A 16,813-nucleotide genomic window follows, 5' to 3' on the forward strand; every position below is an offset into this window, starting at 1 on the left:
ATTTATTTATTAATACCATTAAATATTATTATGTGGCATTACAATTTTCTTTATTTGTGCTATTCTGGCCTTGTCTCAGCATTATGATATCTCATAGAGTCTGTTGGGAAACATTCCATCTTCTTTGCCAGTCTGGAGAAGTTTGATTACTTAGGGATTATCAACTCCTTAAAAAAAAAAAATTTTTTTTTTTTTTAAGGTTTATAGAATTCTTATATAAAATCATCTGGGCCCAATATCTTTTTTAGGGGTAAACTTAATAACTATATTTCTCTAGAAAAACATCCGTTTCACCTAGATGTTCAAATTATTGCCATGAAGTTGTACATAGTATTCCCTCACACACACACACAGACACCCATAGATATTGCAGTGAGCATTTGACTAAGAGACTGCAGCTGCTATTGGAGAGTAAACAGGGGGGAAGGGTCCTCCCCTCCAAGACTCACCGCACCATGACCCCCCCTTCAAGCTGCATGATGACAGACTTCTGACCCCCCGGACCAAATGGAGCCCTAGGATGGTGAGGAGAGGAATTCCTTCCCAGGCCATCCCTCTCTGTGTACCGACAAGGGTTCCCAAAGGCAGGACCCAGGTCTCCTATTCCTCTATCCTCTGGAGAAGGAGCTCTCCTACCACCTTCAATCCCAAGGAGCCATTCTCCATGCCTCAGTTTCCCTTCTATGGTAGCCATAAAGGCACACGGCCCTTCAAGAAAGAACATGCCATTCAGTTATCAGGAATACAGTGAGCTAACAGCCTCTTGCTGCAGTGTCTTTGGGGTGCACCACAGCATCTAAGCCCAGGCTGTCCTCCCTGACAGCCTCAGCCACTGACTGAGCACAGTGGGGCTACTAAGCTTTCTGTGTGCTCTGGGGCTCCCTGTTGGGTTGACAGAGACTATCAGATCAACATTGCAGTCTGAGGCTCTTGCTGCCAATCCAGCTTCCTCCCCCTTTATCTTTCACAAGGTCCCTTCACCCTCCACACTCCCGCACTCCCAGCTCCATCTTAACCCACTGCTTTTGATGGATAAAAGACTTAAAGGTCCAAGTCCCTTTAGCTTAAATGCCCAGAGAGGGCAAAGCTTGCCTACAGCCACACAGCAATGTGGGCAGCTCTGGTAGGGGATCCTGAAGCAGTGATGCTCAGGTCAGATCATTTCCTCACCTCCTGACCCTCGCCACACAGGCTGAGGCCACACTGTGGTCCCCAGCCATCCCTCCCACACCACCACAGAACTTAGCACCTTTGCCTTTCCGAGCTGGGAGCCAAGAAGGCGGTAAATGCACGACTCTGGGAGGTGGGTGAAGGGCTGGGGGAAGCGAGGGTGGATGCCACCCCAGGGATGAGGCAGGCAGCCAGGAAGCCAGGCAAGCTCCCAGTGAGTAACTGCCGATTTCCTCCTCACCGTGCCTGTCATCATGGGGGATGGCAAGTGGCTCTGCCTCTCTTCCCCTCCACCTCCTACAGCCTCTGCATCCCTGTGATTCCAGAATCTGGAAAGCGGAGATTGGGCCAGAGGCTGGTTCCAGGGATCTAGGAGAGGAGACCCAGAATATAACACCCCAGTGGGGAACCTGTGCAAGAGGGACATGGGGAAACAAAGACCCTTCCCAAGCCTGGACTGGTGAGGCAAAGACAGACTGCAAAGAGTCTCAGGCTTTGGAATGGGGCGGGGGGGACATGTAACAGAGCTTCTAAGTCCCTGCTTCCCACCCCACCCCACCCCGCACTGGTAGCCTGCCCGCCTTCCACCTCCTGCTCTGACAGCACTCCCCCCTCCCACAAGCCTTCCCAGACCCCTCCCCACCCCAGCAAAGGAGCCCTTCCTTGTCAGATCCCACAGGACTCAAGAGTGGGCCTGTGGTTGACCCCAGGTGCCACAGGACACAGGACAGGGCATGTGAGAGTGATCAGTAGAGACATGTTCAGATTTAGCCTTGGTTGAATTTTTGTAGGCTTTTTGTTTTGTTTGCTTGTTTTTTGTTTTGTCTTTTTCTTGCTTTACTTTTTGCTTCTGATTGTTCTGTGTGTGTGTGTGTGTGTGTGCCCTTTGATAGATAAGAAAGGGCGGGTTCCCCAAGGGAACAATTCTGAAAGAACAAAGAGTGATTTTCATTGCAAAGAATCTACAGGGAAACTATTCCCCCTGAGTCAGTCATCCACTCCCTTGCTGGGAGCCTGAGGACTGGAAGGCCCGTCTCCAGCCTGGCCTTCTAGCCCTCAAGCTGAACAGGGGTTTGAGTGTGGACCACTCTCCAGAGCATGGGGAAGGGCAGCCCATGCTCAGCTGGTAGCCCTAAGATTCCCTCCCCCATGAGCCCTCTCAATCCCTCCACCGACCTCCCTGTACATGGCCTGATGGTCACATGGCAAAATGGAGTCTAGCTTCATCCTGCCCTAATCCTCATCCCCTTCAATACGTTCTCAAGTACCCAAGACCCCTGTCCTCAGAGAGAGCAGGAACTTCAACAGGCCAGGGCTAATGGTGGGATTTCAGCATTCTGCAGCTGGCTAGGTGGGGTGTTGTGTGTCTGTGTGTCTGTGTGTATGCATTGTGGGGTACAGGTGACAAGGGTTTACAATAGCCAAAGCCCACGGATTTGCATTTCATATCCAGGGGCTCCTACAACCCAGGCCAGGAGAGGTGACTCCCAGAATGAGGGAGTCAGTGCCCTGCTGGGGAACTGAGACCTGAAAGTGAGTACAGTCAGGGCCACAAGGAGAGGCAAGGACCTCTGGCTCCTGAATCTAACTTTGGTCCCTGGAGTGGGGGTGGCTGAGGAGGTGTCGACCATTCAAACACTCACTCAACTGCAGGACTGGGAAGAAGCCCCTGAAAGGCCCAGGCAGAGGTGCCACCAGCATTCCCTACCTGGGGAGGGGCCTGTGTCCAGGCTCGTTGATTATATCTGGAGGGGATAGAAGTCGTGGGGAGCAGACATACACCCTCATGTCCCCCTCTGGTAAGGAGTGCAGCCTGTCTTATTCACCTCTGTGCCCCCAGTGCAGAGTACAGGGCCTGGCACACAGCCATAAAAAAAAAAAAAAAAAAAAAAAAACCCTTTGCCCTAGACTGGATTCTGACTCATGGCAACCTCATGTGTTACAGAGTAGAACTGAGCTCCATAGGGTTTTCTTGGCTGTAATCTTTACGGAAGCAGATCGCCAGGCTTTTCTTTTGTGGTGCCACAGGGTAGGTTCAAACCGACGGCCTTTAGATTAGCAGCCTAGCGCAAACTGTTGCAGAAGGAAGGAGGGAGAGAAAGGAAGAGAGAGAGGAAAGGATGGAGAAAGAGAGGGAGGGAGAGAGGAGAGGATGGAAGGGAAAACGGGGAGAACAGAAAGCACATGCGGCCACTCGAAATAAGCCGGAGTCAAGAAGGGCACCGAGCAGGGCGCTCATCCCTTCCCCGCTACCCCGCTTTCCCCTGACTCCTTCCAGCCCCACCCCATCCCAGAAGGTCCGCAGCCCAAGTTTTCTGCGCTGTAGCCAGCGAAGCCAGCGGTTCCCCTAGAATCTCGCGCACAAGGACCGGTCAGTCAAGGCTGACACTGGATCTCCTGCCAGGGACCGCACATCCAGCTACCCGCCAGGGGACGCGAAGTCGTCTCGGCTTCTCAAGGCACTGAACATCCCCGCCCCCAACACACACACATTACATCCACCTACCTACTCTCCATCCGGGCAACAACCACCGCCTCCTCCAGTCTGGATCTCACCGGCTCGGGGCCTCCAAAAGAGGCTGAGGCAACCACCTTCGTATGGGCCTCAAAAGACGCTCTCTTGGGTGCGGTGCCGGTGAACCTGCGCCCCATTCTAGTGATAAATAAGCCAAGCTCTGGGGATGGAGGGTGGAGGGAGAATGGCCCGACGTTCCCTAGCGGCCGACCTGCGGAACCTCGGAAGCGTGGCATTAGACGCAGGAGGCCCGGATCTGACCCCTGTCCGAACCTCAGTTTCCCCTGCTGTAAAACAGGAAGACCGGATGTGGAAGCGGTCTCGGGTTCGTTTTAGGTCCGGCGCGCAGAAACTCAGGCCAGCGCGCGGGGGTCAGAGCTTCCCTTTCCGCGCGGGGGCGCTGGAACTTCGGTCCAGCCCTCCCTCGGGAGATACCCTGGCTGAGACGCGCTAGGGCGCGGACGCGCCATCCTGCCGGGAGCGAGGCCCCGGGGACGTCAAGGGAGGGGCGCCCAGACCGTGCGGAGCGCTCCGCGCCAGGACGCCCCAGAGCAGGCCGGAGTCCGGCCTCTGTCTTGCCCTCGCTTGCTCCAGCCCGGCCTCTTTGGCGCGACAAAAGAGTTGGGAACGTTGGGAATCCTCCAGGGTGCCCTACCTACCCCCAGTCGCTTTCAGCCCAGGGCCCTGCGTGAGCCACAACCCGAAGCCTGGGAAGATAAGTGACACTTCCTGTCGCTTAGTCTGGTCGGTGCACAAGACCCCTCCGAGGCGCGGAAGTGGGAAATAGGGAGGCAGGCAAGGAGGCCTCCTGGAGGTGGTGGCTCCGAAGCTAGACGTAAAGGAAGTCCTTGGGTGGGGCTGAGGGGGCGTGCGAGGATGAGAGACTGCTTCCAAGCGCTTGGGACAGTCGTGAACCAAGCAGGAAAGGATGGGGCGTGATGGTAGCGCGAAACTCCTGGTAGAGGGGGCAAAGGGCTATGGATGCCTCCAGGTGGAGGGCAGACGGGGTGGGACTGGCTGAGAGAGCGCGGGGACTCCCAGCCCGCTGGGGTGCCCCCTCAGGCCCGCCCCCTACCTGCGCAGCGGCCCCGCCTCCACCGAGCCATTGGCTAGACCCGCCGCCTATCAGACAAGCCCCCGGGGCCCGCCCCAGCCTGGAGCAGTGCTTCTTAGCGCTGGGGCCACCGCCGCAGAGCCACTCAGCCTGGCGCCCGGCCTTTGCCCCCGCGGTGCACAGCCGGCCCGCCCGCCCATTACCCGCGCGGGGCAGCCTGCTGCAGACTCGGGGCGGACCATGAGCCCGCCGCCCACCACCTGGCTATGCGCCCTGGCCGGCACCCTCGCCTGCGCCCTCAGCCCCGCGGTGAGTGCCCTCCGGGCCGCCAAGAGTCTGGTCAGCTGGGGGTGGAGTGGGGGCGGCGGGACCCGGCCGTCTGAACACGTGTCTATGTAAGGGGAATAAGGGGCACGGAGCACCCCGTCTCGATCCCAGCCCCCGCGCCCAACCCTGGACCTGATCCAGCCACCAGAGGTGGGGTCCCTTCCAGCGCAGCGGAGAGCAGGCTCAGCGCAACGCCTTCGGAACACAAGGGGGATAGGGCGGGCCCCGGACTTACCTTCCCTGTAGTGGCTGGCCCTATCCCCCCTGTGCGGGCGGGCGTGTGTGGAATGGGGAGCGCCACGGGTGCAGGTCGGAGACTGTGGTGGATTGAGAGGGAGGGTCCGGTAGACGTGGGTGGGAGAGAGACTGTGAGGGTCCTCCTTGTGTGCTGTGCCCATCTGAAGGTGATGGTGGGGCATCGTGTGTATGTGTGGGGGTGACATCTACTCAGAGCACTCAGCACTGGAGCCTCCAGGCCTTGGAAAGGGGTCATTGGGAGCAGGTGGGGGACAGGCAGACCACTCCCTATGTCATCCCACTGAGCAGAATAGAAAGTCGCTGGAGCTCAAGGGGGAAGGTGGTGGGCAGTGAGGTGTTGGGGAGGCGGGTGGTAGCAGCAGAGGCCAGCATGTGCCAGGAGAGAACTGAGCAGGGAGCCAACAGCAAGCAGTGGCCTCGCTCTTCCTCCCACTTCTGCTTCCTCCCGTCCAGGTATGTGTACGCCCCTGACACATGTGTATTGTTTGCTCCATGAGTGAGCATGCCCTTGTGTGTGTCTGTGTGTGTCTGTGTCTGTGGATGGCTCACCTGGGGTGCAGGCGGCAGACCCTGATCAAGACAGAGAATGCATGGATCATCTCCCTCCAAATATAGGGAAGGCCTCGGGGCTCACTGAGTCCATCTATCCTCACTTCACAGATGGGCAAAGTGGGGACCACACACCCGGAGCTCACTCTTCTCCCAGTCAGACCTGAACTGAGGTTGGTTCCCTCCCCACCCGCACCTTAGTCCTTGAAGAATCTGGGGGTACTGTATGGGCAGGGACTAAAACCTTAGGGGGTTCCAGCATGTGGAACCAGCTCCAGGGGATTGGGTGGGAGGGTGGGGGATCTTGGACATCTGTTCTGTCCCATGATCATCTCCCAATCGTCACTTCCACCAGGGCAGGACCCACTGTGTTTCCTCCATCTAGCTGGTGCCTTGCATACCTTGAGGAAAGGGAGTTCATTGTCCTGAGAACAGGCCTTCTGACAACTGACAGAAGCCCTGATAGCCCTGAGACCCACTTCCCGAGCACTCAAAGCCTGATCAAGCTCTGTCTCTGGGGTCACAGCTCTGCCACCACTCGCAGCCCCTCAGTGTCACAGAGCCCCCAGTTCTGACGAACAGCCCTGGGCCCTGGCCACTCAAACTCTCTTTGAATGAGCCGGGGACTCCGGGACCATGACTGGCATCCCATCCCCCATCCCTGAAGCTTTTTCAGCCCAGGGGCAGAGGGGTTTCAGTGGGGCCTCACTTCACACCAGGCCACATCTGCCGCCATCTCCTGAGACAGCCCAGGTCTGGGCTTCTCCAATGCCCACCCTCCCCTGTCTTTCCACATCTTACTCATTCAGTGCCTAGCTCCATCTCCTTCTCCAGACTGCCTTCTCTGATTGCTCCAACCCACTCTGTCCCCCCACCCCCACTGACCCCAATCTCCAGCCCCACTTGCCTCCTAACCAGGCTCTTCTGACCATCCCACCGGGTCAAGGGCTAGAGCCCATGTCCCCCACAGCCCAGTGCAGAACTGGGCCCACAGGACAAGAAGGGACTCAGCCAGGACTAGGTGATGGGAGGCTAGAGTGCGTGGGCCCCAATTTCCCTCTCTGCTCCTCCTTCCTCTCCCACCAGCCACCAGTCATTCCCTCCCAGGATGGACACCAGGCATTCCTGCTCCAGCCGGACTCAGTGAGGGGGGTGGGGGCAGACATTATCAGAGTCATAAAATGTCAGCTGCAAAGTTCAGGTTGAAGGCCCAAGGCCTTATCACTCCTGTTTATGGTGCCCTGGCCTCAGCCTGGGAAAGGGAAATCTCTGAACAGGGAAGCAAAAGAGGGAAAGAAAACCTCCAGTGTCTCAGAGGAGGAAGTCTGCCCCAAGGCCACCCGCTGGGCCTTCCACTGCCCCTGGCTCCCCTTCCGCCCCACCTCCCAGGGACTCCTCACCCCTTGCAGAGCTGCCCAGGCCTGGGGCAGGGTGGGGGTGGTCACAGACCCAGGCTCTGCCTGGAAACACCCCCTAGGCTGGTGGGGGAGACCAGACCCAGTGACTCAGGGCGTTGAGATGGAAGGGTAGAAACCTCCAATGGGAGGCTCCCTCTTTCCAGCTTGGCCTCCCGAAAGCCCTGGGTAGGCCTAACCAAGGTCAACACCTCCCTCTGAGAAGAAGAGACCTGGCCCAGCTCCAGCATGTTACCTAAAGCCTCGGGGCAGCCTGCTGGGAGACCGAGGGGGCTTGGATAGCTGTGGACAGCCACTGCAGAGGTTGGAAGCAGGTGGCAGGGGCACGGTGAGGAAGCAAGGTGAGGTCTTCAGGGGCAGGTGGTCAACAACCTGCGTTAAAGAGCCAAACCTCCCCCACCTCTTGGGCCATTCCAGCCTTTAGGAGCAGCTGGAGGCGTCCTGAGCCCTCGTGGTACAGTGGTTAAGCACTCAGCTGCTAACCTAAGGGTTGGTCGTTCAAACCCACCAGCTACTCCACGGGAGAAAGCTGGCAGTCTGCTTCCATAAAGAGTTACAGCCTTGGAAACCCTATGGGGCAGTCCTACTCTGTCCTATAGGGTTGCTATGAGTCGGAATCAACTCAATGGCAATGGGTTTGGTTTGGTTTGAAGGCTTCCTAGTCCTTCTGGGGTCAGGCCTGTTGGTCCTGCCAACAGAGGCTGTTTTGTGGTCTAGGGTGAAAAGTCAGCCCAGTTTAGCCAAACTCTCCCAGGTACTGTCCTGCCTCCTCCAGGGAGCCTTCCCTGACTGCTCCTCTCAGCATTTCCTGCCTCGGTCCTTGGAGGCTGCATCCCACACCCACCTGGGTGATTCCTCTTGGGTAAACACACCTTGGAAGTATTTCAGAGGAAGAAAAGGAAACAGCTTATTCTCTCCACCGTATATATGGTGATTTTTTTTTTACTTTTATTATAAAAATTTTCAGTCATATAAAAAAGTAGAGAGAATAATATAATGAACATGGAAATACCCAATTCCTAGGTTTGACCATTGCTACACTTAATAATTACCTTTTACATCATCTGCTTTTTTGACTGAAGTGCTTTAAATAAGTGAATTACAGGACGTTTAACATTTTACCCCAAATTATTTCAAGATGCATCTCGGAAACCAAAGGACATTTTCCTACATCACCATGATACCATCATCGCACCTAATAAAATTAACAATGATTCCTTAATACCTAATATTCAAATATCCACAACCAGCATTTAATCAAGCACCGCAAGGTACCCATGCAGTGCCCCCAGATTCTTCAAGGGCTGGGGTGGTGATGGGGAGGGAACCAACCTTTGTTCAAGTCTGACTGAGAGGAGTGGGCTCTGGGTGTCTCCGGTCCCCACTTTGCCCATCTGTAAGGTGGGCATAGACGGATTCAGTGAATTCTGAGGTCTTCCCTATTTTTTGTGGGAGATGATCCATGCATTCTCTGCCTTGATCCAGCGGAGCCCCGCAGCCCAGGTGGGCCACACACACAAACACACACACACTTGGGACACATGACACACATGCGTCAGGGGCATACATATACCCGGGTGGGGAGGAAGAGGGAGGCCACTCCCTTTGGAGAAAGCATAGCAAAGTGATATTATCAGTGGTTTGGGGGCTTTCATGTCTGTGTCCTGATGAGACTGTACAGCAAGCTGGCAGGGTGGGTGAGGAGAAGAACTGGGTACCCTGACAGTGGGCATCAAGCTGGGCTTCACTGGGCTTGGCCCGTTCTTACATGCGGCTCGTGGCACGAGGATTCATATCTCTCAACCAGTGCCTCCCTACTATCTAACTTGAATCCTTCTCACTGAGCTTTAAAAACAAGTTTTCCTGCACAACAGGTTAGCAAAGGAGGAGAAGAGGTCGCCAATCAACCTCTGTGGAGGGAGGACTCGTAGCTTTGTGGCTCCCTGTGCTGGTGCCCAGCCTTCTGCTGGAGGCCCAAATACCAACATCACCCCCAGACTGTGTATTTGTAAACTGAGTGCTCTGTCCTGAAGGCTTCCTGGGATGACCTTCAAGGGGCGGAGGATTTAGGCTGACTGCTTAGCCTGAGTCCCTGCCGCCCCTCCTTTCCTGGCCAGCACCCCAGGGATCCTCTACAAAGACACCTTTAACTGCTTTGTGTCCCAAAGGAAACCTCCCTAGAAGGAGCCTTCAAGGGGACCAGTCTTAACCCTAGGATGAAAGTCTTTGCTTGGATTCTACTGATAACAAGAGCTCACTCTCTCCAGACACCTCTTTGGAATGTCTTGGCACCACTCTGAGCTCTGGAAAGTTCCTTCCTTGCCCCAAACCCATATCTACATTCCTTTGTCTCCCCCACACAACAGTTCTCATTCTGCCCTCTCATTACCAAAGGCTGAGCTCAGCCTACCCCAAGGTGGGGAGTCCTAGGGGTGGGTTGGCAAATATGGATTTGCAGACAGGGGAGGAGTCCTTTATATGTGATCCTCTTCACCACAACCTTGGAAGTAGGAGGTGCTGTTATTCCCATTGAACAGATGAGGATGGGTAGCATGCCCAGGGTCGCCCAGCCCGGAAGTGGCAGGCAGTCAGATTGCAGGACCTGTGGTCTTTATCAGGCTCTGCTGCTGCCCTGGGACCTGAGAGATGAGATTTTTAAATTAGTAAAATGCACCAATCGGAAGTGATGGCTCAGTGAGTTTTACCACATGGACATCTGTGTAGCCACCACCCAGATCAAGCCATGACACATTCCTATCACCCCGGCAGGCCCCTTCCCAATAAGATGAGGTCTGATTTCAACTTCTTTTAGAGCCTTCTGCAAAGCTAAGAGCATGCTTCGCCTCTCTTTTGTGACTTCTGGATTCCATGATCTAGCTTCCTGCCCCCCGACCTGCCCTACTCTCTTTAACCCCCTTGCCTCCTCAGCTACAAAATCTTCATCCTCTTACCAACTCAAAAGCAAAAGCCAAATGAAGAGGGCAGTCTAGAAAGCTGGGTTGTGGTCCTGTATGCCTGCCTTTGATCAAATGCCTTTCCCTCTGGGCCCTCAGTTTTCCGCTGTGAAAGAGTCTTTTGGCTGCCCCATGCATTCATGGGGGGAGGGAGGACTTAAATCCTCCAAGAAGTGCCTTAAATAAATGGAGGGTTTATTTAAGGCTTTCTGGAGTAATGATGGGGGCAGTAAATGGGACCATCCCTCAGCCCTCTTCCCTCTACTGCCCACACCCTCTGTCTCCTACATCCACCCCAGGCAGGAAAAAGAGGACCTCCTTTGATAGACTTCAGGATCACAAATTATTCACAGTGGCTCCCAGTGCTTGGCAGTTTGCAGGCAGGAAGTTCTTTCTCCTGTCTCCTCTAATCCAGCCTGATGCATTTAACACCCTTCTCTGAAACCAGCTGCTCCTCAGAGGGGCTCAGGTTCCCAAGAGCCCACATTGTCTCCCTCAGCTCATCCTGCCATTGTTCTCTGGCTCAGACGAGGCTGGGGGTTCTGATTCCAGGGTGGTAGTGGGGGTCTCAGGCTTCCCATTTGGAGATAGGTATAGCCCACACCTGAGTTGAACTCACGCCGACTTTCAGAGCCCCCAGCATCTAATAGCGCTAGCTTCCAGTATCCTCACATCCTGCACAACCCTAGCCTTTGCCCCAGATCTCAGGAGCCCCAAAGCAGGACTTTCTCCCAAGTACCTCACCAATTTCTGTGCTGGGCTGAGCTCCGAGAGGTGAATTTGCCTGCAAGCTTAAAGTCAGCCTGACCCTGTGGTTGGGGCCAGCCTGGACCCCTCACACCTCTAGGATAGCAGTTCCTGGGCCCAGATGAAGGGCCCCAGGCAAGAGCAGACAGTCTGCAGCATCTCCCATTCCGGCTCCTCTTCCGTACCCCACCGTGGTGTTGGCTACATATGGGAGGTGACTGACAGAGAGCTGGCCAGGGAATCCTGAGTCTCTGGTTGGAGGTGGGGATTAGTCAAGTCTTGTTCATTCCACCTGCTCAGTGGGTCCCTTCCTCTCTATTCCCACTGTCCCTGCCTGAACCCAGGCCTCATCAGTTCCTACCTGGACTGGTGCAATAGCCTTCAGCCCTACTGCCTGCAACCTATCCTCCACATGACCCCAAGGGATCCTTGTAAAATGTGTGGCCCCCATGCTCACTCTCCTATTTCAGATCTTTGATGGTTCCCCATGGCCTCTGGATCAAAGCCCACACTTCAAAACCTGCCATTCAAGGCCCTTTCCAATCCCACCCTGCCTACATCTCCTGACTTGTCTTCCAGTTCTCCCAGGCCCCCAGCTTCAGCTACACCAGGCTTTCCCAAAACATGAATGTATTAGGCATTTTCATTATGCTTCTACACGTTGTTCCTACCTTCTAGAATGCTCTTACTGCATCACTATCTAAATCTTACATAACCTCCAAGACCCACCTCTACTATCCCGTTCTCTAAGAAGCCCACACTCCAGCTATATCCCACCCTGGATCCCTTTCCTGGGATCAGTAATAGGCTTGGCTGTATACTGCCCGGGAATTTTCCAACTCTCTCTATGCATCTGGAGTCCAGAGGGATAACGAGGATGTTAGCATGGGGAAGTAAGTGAGAGAGGAAGTCCAAAGTCTGCCTAAATTCCTCAGTGATAAGGGCTGGAGGGAGCTGCCCTGGCACTGGCTCCCAAAGGGCAATGGTTGACCAAATAGCCCAAGGCAAAGTCATGGAGAGAAATTGATGTAGTCCAGACCTGTGGCCAGAGACCTGGGTTCTATCCGGGCTTGGCTTGGGAATTTGCATTTGCTAGGTGACCTTTGTCCTTCACTGCCTCTTTCTGGGCCTCCATTTCCTCTATCCCTCCTCCAGATAGGGCCCAGCACTCAACTAAACTGTGGTGAGAACAGAGCTAATTTTCTAGATCACCCCTACCTTATTTAGAAATACCCCAGCCTTCCAGGTTACTATGTGGGCTCCTCCCCTCGCTCCTAATGGTCTCTCAGGAAGACCTCTGTGGCTGCGCTGGTGGACGAGCAGCATTAGGTAGGGAAGTTGACCCAATACCTGTCTGCCCTCAGACAGTGGCAGGCAGAAGGTGCCAGAAATCTATGGTGCCCACAGTGATTGGGAAAGAAGTATCTCTTGATAAATCACACAGTCACAGCCCTGGCTTAATTGGTCCCAGCAAGTGATGGCATCCACTGTCCTGTTCTCAGAGTACAGGCTAAACTCTTGGGTACTAGGACAGAAAACTCAATTAGCTGAAGCCATTAAAAAAGGTATTGGCTCAGGTTTCTGGAAGCAGATTGGCTTCAGGCACGGCTGCATTCAGGGGCTCAATGTCAAGAGGACTCGGTTTTTCTCCATCTCTCTATTCTGCCTTCAGCTGTGTAGCCTTCATCATTGAGTTCCATTTGCCAACAAGATGAATCCTTTGAGGTTTCCAATCTCCAAAGGGAAAGAACAAATCTACCTGCTGTCTTAGTTACTTAGTGCTGCCTTAACAGAAATACCACAAGCGGATGGCTTTAACAAAGAAAAGTTTATTTTCTCACAGCAAAGTAGGCTAAAAGTCCAAATTCAGGGTGTTAGCTCCAGAGGAAGGCTTTCTCTCTCTGTCAGCCTTCTCATCAGTCTTCCCCCCAGAGTAGGAGTTTCTCTGCGTAGTGACCCCAGATCCAAAGGACACGCTGTGCTCCCGGCGCTGCTTTCCTGGTGGTATGAGATCCCCCTGTCCCTCTGTTCGTTTCTTTCTTTTATATCTCAAGAGATTGCCTCAAGACACAATCCAATCTTGTAGACTGAGTCCTGCCTCACTAACACAACTGCCACCCACCTTCCCTCATTAACATCATAAAGGCCGGATTTACAATGTATAGGAAGATCACACAATACTGGGAATCATGGCCCAGACAAATTGATACACACATTTTTGGCAGGACATAATTCACTCCATGACACTTGCCTAATTGCTTAATTCAAAGTCCCAGGAGTGAGTCTCCTGGCTCTGAGTAGCCTTACTTAGACCATGTGCCAAGCACTGTGGCCAAGAATGGTCTGACTGGCTCAAGTCTTGATTACTTGTAAATCCCCTGGAAAAGGGTTTATTAAAAATCCATGAAGTAAGAGTGAGGAAGGGGGTGTTTTCCCAGATAGAAAAAAGGACATGGGCACCAGAGGAAGGTAAGGGATTCTGGAAAGTAGAAACAACAGATGTCCACTACTATCCCTCCTGCTTTGACACTGCAGTGTGATAGGAGGTAACAATGGACAGGAGAAGAAGGTGAGGCTGAGAAGGGGCCAGAAGACAGGACAGACCCTGTTGGATAACAGGAAGGTGCCATGGGAAGAAGCATGCTCCAAAACAGGCCAATGGTGGGCCACAAGCTGGGGGTGGCCAGCCCCTTAGCTTTTCTCCCAGAGGCCACCTGTAGGATCTACCTGGCCACCTCTCTTCCCATACCTGAGCAGGATAAGCCATCCATAGATTCCTGAAGACAGGGCATCTCAAGCATTTCAGCCTGAGTAACCCTTATAAGGGAGGGAGGGAAGCACATGACCCCAAAAAGGAACCACGGAGTCTTAGTTATCTAGTGCTCCTTTAACAGATATACCACAAGTGGATGGCTTTAACAAGCAGAAATTTATTTTATCACAGTTTCAAAAAACCCGCTGCTGCCGAGTCGATTCTGACTCAAAGTGACCCTATATGACAGAGTAAAAGTGCCCGATAGGGTTTCCAAGGAGCAGTTGGTGGATTTAAACTGCCAACCTTTTGGTTAGCAGCCAAATGCTTAACCACTGCACCACCAGGGCCCTCTCACAGTTTAGGAGGCTAGAAGTCTGAATTTAGGGCGCCAGCTCTTGGGGAGGCTTTCTCTCTCTGTCGGCTCTGGGGGAAGGTCCTTGTCTCTTCAGCTTCTATTCTTTGGCTCCTTGGTGATCTTTCTGCAGTGTGGCATCTCTCTTCCCCCAACTCTGTTCCCTCACTTGCTCATTTAATCTCTTTTATATCTCGAAAGAGATTGATTTAAGATGCACCCTACACTAATACTGTCTCATTAACATAAAAAAGAAAACCCATTCCCAAATGGGATTATAACCGCAGGTGTACGGGTTAGGATTTACAACACTGTTTGGGGGGGACACAGTTCAATCATAACACATAGGGACAAGTTTCCTTTAAATTTTATATTTTTTCTTTTAAACAGTCATACAAATTCTGCATCCTGTTCCATAATAGATCTGTGTTCCTTCCAATATGCCAAGTTTTAATGAGTTACCAGCTAATGTCTTACCCCAATTGGCTGATAAAGTTGACAGCCCAATGGAGCCTGGTATTCATTGTGTGACTTCCAGGCCCATGGTACTGGGAGAGTGAGAGCTGGATGCTGGGGCATTCTGGAAGGCATCCTGGACAAGGAGTCCTGCCCTGAGGCCTGGACTGGGTCAGCCTTGGCACTTAGATACAGATGGGAAAGTTGGACTTTGGTGACTTCTTTGACAATAAGCCCCACCAAGGCTCCCAGGAAGGGATAAGGGGGCTAGTGGGGGAGAAGGGACTCAGTTGTGTGGCCGGCCTCTTGGGCACTGAGTTGTCCAGCCTAAGCTTGGATACCACCCTCCCACAGCATGGAGAGCTCACTGCCACTTGGGATGCATATCCCTCAATGGAGTCGATTTGCTTAAAACAATGGTCAAAGTCACCAGCTTGTACCCACAGGCCAGGCAGGGACCCCCTTAAAGGAAGGAAATAGGGGAAGCCCCCCACCAGTGATCTCCCCATAGCCCCACTGCGGGAAGCCTTTTAAGTCAGCAGGGGAGGTAGTTGAGGCCCATTAGACCTACAGGGAAACTGAGGCCCAAGGAGGTAGGACCTTGTCCTGGGGTGGGAGGAGCAAGTTGGGGGAGACTCTGAGAATCTCTGATTCTGGGTGGTCTTGCTAGACCCTCCCCACAGTCCTCTTGGGAACTGTGGCATTTTCCTACCTAAACTGGCATGAGGTTGCCAGGGACAGCAGCCACTTCCCTAAAACAAAAGACCCAGGCAGAAGCTCCCAGCAGCCCAGTGGTTCTTCTGTGGAGGCTTCTGCCTGCCCCTCCCCACCCAACAGTTCCCAAAACTGTTTTTTTCTGGCTGTCTCTAGACAGCCATCACCCCTACTCACATGTCTGCTCCAATGCCAACTTTCCCTGGCACACCTGGTATGGCCCCACCCTGATCCCTGGCCAGGGCACAGGGGAGGGAAGGTAGAACCCTGGGCCTTCCTATCCTTTCTACCCACCTCCTGGAGGCAGAGGTGCCCTGGTGATCCTGGACAGGCCTCTTTGACTTCCTTCAACCTACTGCTGCCCCATTAGACCTAGTATACCTTGAATTATTCAGAAGCTAAGGAGGAAGCAGGTGAGGTCTGGGCAGGAAGGACCAGAGGGGTGAGTCCTCTTCCCAGCCTGGTGACCCAGGGGACCCAACATAGGCTTCTGGAATGGGGACAGAGTGTATAAAATACAGCTAGACTCCTGGACTCCTCCTAAGCCTTGCCCTAGGAACTGGAGGATTGGGTCCAGCTCCTTATAACAAGGTAGCACTAACTGCGCCCCACACATCCAAGGAGACAGAGGTGGGATGGAGGACTCCCAACCCAAGCTAGAGAGAGTAGTAGACTCCAGAGGGCCAGCTCTGGGCTCTAAGGAGATGCCCTCTTACCTCTGTCCAGGGTCTCACCACCAATAAAGAGACAAAGTTGTTACAGCCACAGTACTGTTGGGGGAGCCATCTGGTTTTCCCAATTTCCCCCAGCATTTGTTGGGTCAACAAGCCATGACAGAGTCCTCAAGGCATACTCAGCCTTGAGGACAAGTTTTGGGTCAGAACTTGGTCAGGGTCAAGGCTCACTCTGGGGCTAGGATTAGGATTCAGTCCGGGGTTGGGATTGGGACTCAGTCTGGGGGTGGGGTTGGGACTTAGTCTGGGGGCGGGGTTGGGACTCAGTCTGAGGTTAGGTTTGGGACTCAGTCTGAGGGTAGGGTTGTGGCTCAGTCTGAGGTTGAGATTGGAACTCAGTCTGGGGGTGGGGTTGAGGCTCAGTCTGAGGTTGAGATTGGGACTCAGCCTGGGGGTGGGGTTGGGACTCAGCCTGAGAATGGGGTTGGGGCTCAGTCTGAGGTTGAGATTGAGACTCAGTCTGGGGGTGGGTTTGGAACTCCGTCTGAGTTTGAGGGCAGGGTTCAGTCTAGGGCCAGGATGGTGGCTCAGTTGGAACTTGGAACCTGCTTGACCCCATGCTTCTGGAGTCTGTGTACAAGAGGCAGGCCCTGAAGGAGACTGACGGGTCCCCTCCCATCTCTGTACCCAGGGTGGCCAGGCAGCTGGGCTACAGCGAAAGGAGTGCATGTTTCTGCAGAAGATCGAGATGGACCACAAGCAGTGCCTACAGGAGGCCCAGCTGGAGAATGAGACAGCAGGTGATGCCCCCAAGCTGCAGGAGCTGCAGGCCCCCATTTTTCCTCACATTATGGAACCAGATCCAAGTCACAT

The 16,813-nt window shown here is 53.8% G+C and overlaps 2 protein-coding genes across 6 annotated transcripts in view; one reads left to right on the forward strand and one right to left on the reverse strand.

Annotated features, from left to right (window-relative positions):
- The window catches only part of LYZL4 (lysozyme like 4), a 136,554-nt gene extending 132,149 nt beyond the window's left edge, over positions 1-4,405 (reverse strand). For 2 of the 3 annotated variants that reach the window (XM_049862320.1, XM_049862322.1), the window contains exon 1: positions 3,677-4,067. In XM_049862320.1, coding sequence (XP_049718277.1) covers positions 3,677-3,921 — 245 coding nt within the window. In that variant the 5' untranslated portion in view covers positions 3,922-4,067. Of the gene's footprint in view, positions 1-3,676; positions 4,068-4,344 lie in introns of those variants that run through there. The other variant, XM_049862323.1, reaches the window with a different exon arrangement.
- Positions 4,406-4,727: 322 nt separating this feature from the next.
- Positions 4,728-16,813, forward strand: part of VIPR1 (vasoactive intestinal peptide receptor 1) — a 42,317-nt gene continuing 30,231 nt past the window's right edge. The window contains exons 1-2 of one of the 3 annotated variants that reach the window (XM_049862318.1): positions 4,728-5,048; positions 16,632-16,740. In XM_049862318.1, coding sequence (XP_049718275.1) covers positions 4,980-5,048; positions 16,632-16,740 — 178 coding nt within the window. In that variant the 5' untranslated portion in view covers positions 4,728-4,979. Of the gene's footprint in view, positions 5,049-16,631; positions 16,741-16,813 lie in introns of those variants that run through there. The other 2 variants (XM_049862316.1, XM_049862317.1) reach the window with 2 other exon arrangements.

The sequence above is a fragment of the Elephas maximus genome, chromosome 20, assembly GCF_024166365.1.
Source record: "Elephas maximus indicus isolate mEleMax1 chromosome 20, mEleMax1 primary haplotype, whole genome shotgun sequence".
Lineage (NCBI taxonomy): Eukaryota > Metazoa > Chordata > Mammalia > Proboscidea > Elephantidae > Elephas > Elephas maximus.